At 33.7% G+C, this 1,673-nt stretch overlaps 1 protein-coding gene across 1 annotated transcript in view; it reads left to right on the top strand.

The window, feature by feature from the left end:
- Positions 1–1,440, top strand: part of PKN2 (protein kinase N2) — a 150,547-nt gene extending 149,107 nt beyond the window's left edge. The window contains exons 19-21 of the mRNA XM_006831070.1: positions 678–785; positions 986–1,066; positions 1,162–1,440. Of these exons, the coding sequence (XP_006831133.1) occupies positions 678–785; positions 986–1,066; positions 1,162–1,365 (393 nt within the window). The 3' untranslated portion in view covers positions 1,366–1,440. The remainder of the gene's footprint in view (positions 1–677; positions 786–985; positions 1,067–1,161) is intronic.
- The last annotated feature ends 233 nt before the right edge of the window (positions 1,441–1,673 follow it).

Genomic DNA, 1,673 nt, shown 5'->3' with positions numbered 1-1,673 from the left:
AGCAGCACACCAGGACTTGAGCATTAAATATGTCAAGAATTGTATACTTTAAAAAAAGTTTTTCATTCTGATTTTGTTGACAGCTGCTGCTTGGTGCAGTCATTGTACCTGCTGTTCTCGAATTCCTTTTTGCCACCATTAATTTGCTATTGACCTTGAGTTTCAAAACATATTCATGTCTGAGATACAGCTACAGATTCTCCTTTTTCTATTATAATACTTATAGCCATATTTATTCCTTATTAGGTTTTTTTGTTTTGTTTTGTTTTGTTTTGTTTTGTTTTTGTCTTGTCAAAAAATAGAACTTTTTGAGGATAGTGTCTATTATACGAATATTTCCAAACTATGTAGTAGGCAACCTAAGTACTGACTTATCAGACACAGGAATAAGTGAATGAATGAAATTGAATGGAATAGAATGAAATGAAATATGATATATGATATGACTTAGGTTTGTTACAAATTTAATTTAAAGAGAATTTCAGGAAGACTGAAAGACTGGCATAACTTAGGAATAGTAGATGAATGTAGTGGCTTCTTGTGGCCTTTGTTGTTGTTTTAATGGAATTTCCTTTTTGTTTTGTTTTCATTGTCACTGGTTCTTGGTTATAATTTGGATAGATAAGTTCTTACTGGATTGAAACTCCTTTTAACTTACTCAAAGATATTTCTTCCAGTCTCCCTTTCCTGGTGATGATGAAGAGGAGGTTTTTGACAGTATTGTCAATGATGAAGTAAGATATCCAAGGTTCTTATCTACAGAAGCCATTTCCATAATGAGAAGGGTAAGAATTGATGGTTTTAAGATATTTTTGTATACTGAAGAAAATTTCCAAGTAAAGCTTTAGAAGTTGTTTTTCAATTCATAGGTGTTGAATGGTTTAGGAAGACATGTACAAAACACATTTATATTTGATAATTATGAGAACTCTTATCAGAAAAGTTACTGATTTTATTTTGACTTTTCTGCTTTACATTGTGTTAGCTGTTAAGAAGAAATCCTGAGCGTCGCCTTGGAGCCAGCGACAAAGATGCTGAGGATGTGAAAAAGCACCCTTTCTTCCGGGTAATAATGAAAGTTTGATTTTTTTTTTTTTTTTTTTCAATTAAAGCAATTAGGAATCGAAAATTAAACTAGTCATTTTATATTTTGTGATCCAGCTAATTGATTGGAATTCTCTGATGGACAAAAAAGTAAAGCCACCATTTGTACCTACCATTAAAGGACGGGAAGATGTTAGTAATTTTGACGATGAATTTACCTCAGAAGCACCTATTCTGACTCCACCTCGAGAACCAAGGATACTTTCAGAAGAGGAGCAAGAAATGTTCCGAGATTTTGACTACATTGCAGATTGGTGTTAAGTACGTTACACACTGTGAAACCAAGCAGACTGACCCCAAGAAGACCTCTTAAGAATAGCAACCCTTCATTTGCTCTCTGTGCCACCAAAAGCTCTGAACGCAGAAAGATTTGTTTAAAAGTACCATTCTGTTACGTTCCTGGAAAGCGGCTTCAGAAAGTATTTTCACCGTAAATCTGAGCACTGGAAGCAGTTTCATGAAGTTTAAACTGAGTGAACAGCGGCCATGGAAAGGTCCATTATCCATGAATACTTTGGGATCAATAGTTTATTTTTTTAAAAAAAGAAAGAAAAATAACACTTTTCTAC

The sequence above is a fragment of the Chrysochloris asiatica genome, unplaced genomic scaffold (genome assembly GCF_000296735.1).
Source record: "Chrysochloris asiatica unplaced genomic scaffold, ChrAsi1.0 scaffold00002, whole genome shotgun sequence".
In the NCBI taxonomy this organism is placed as follows: Eukaryota; Metazoa; Chordata; class Mammalia; order Afrosoricida; family Chrysochloridae; genus Chrysochloris; species Chrysochloris asiatica.
This window is presented reverse-complemented; position numbering and strand designations above follow the sequence as displayed.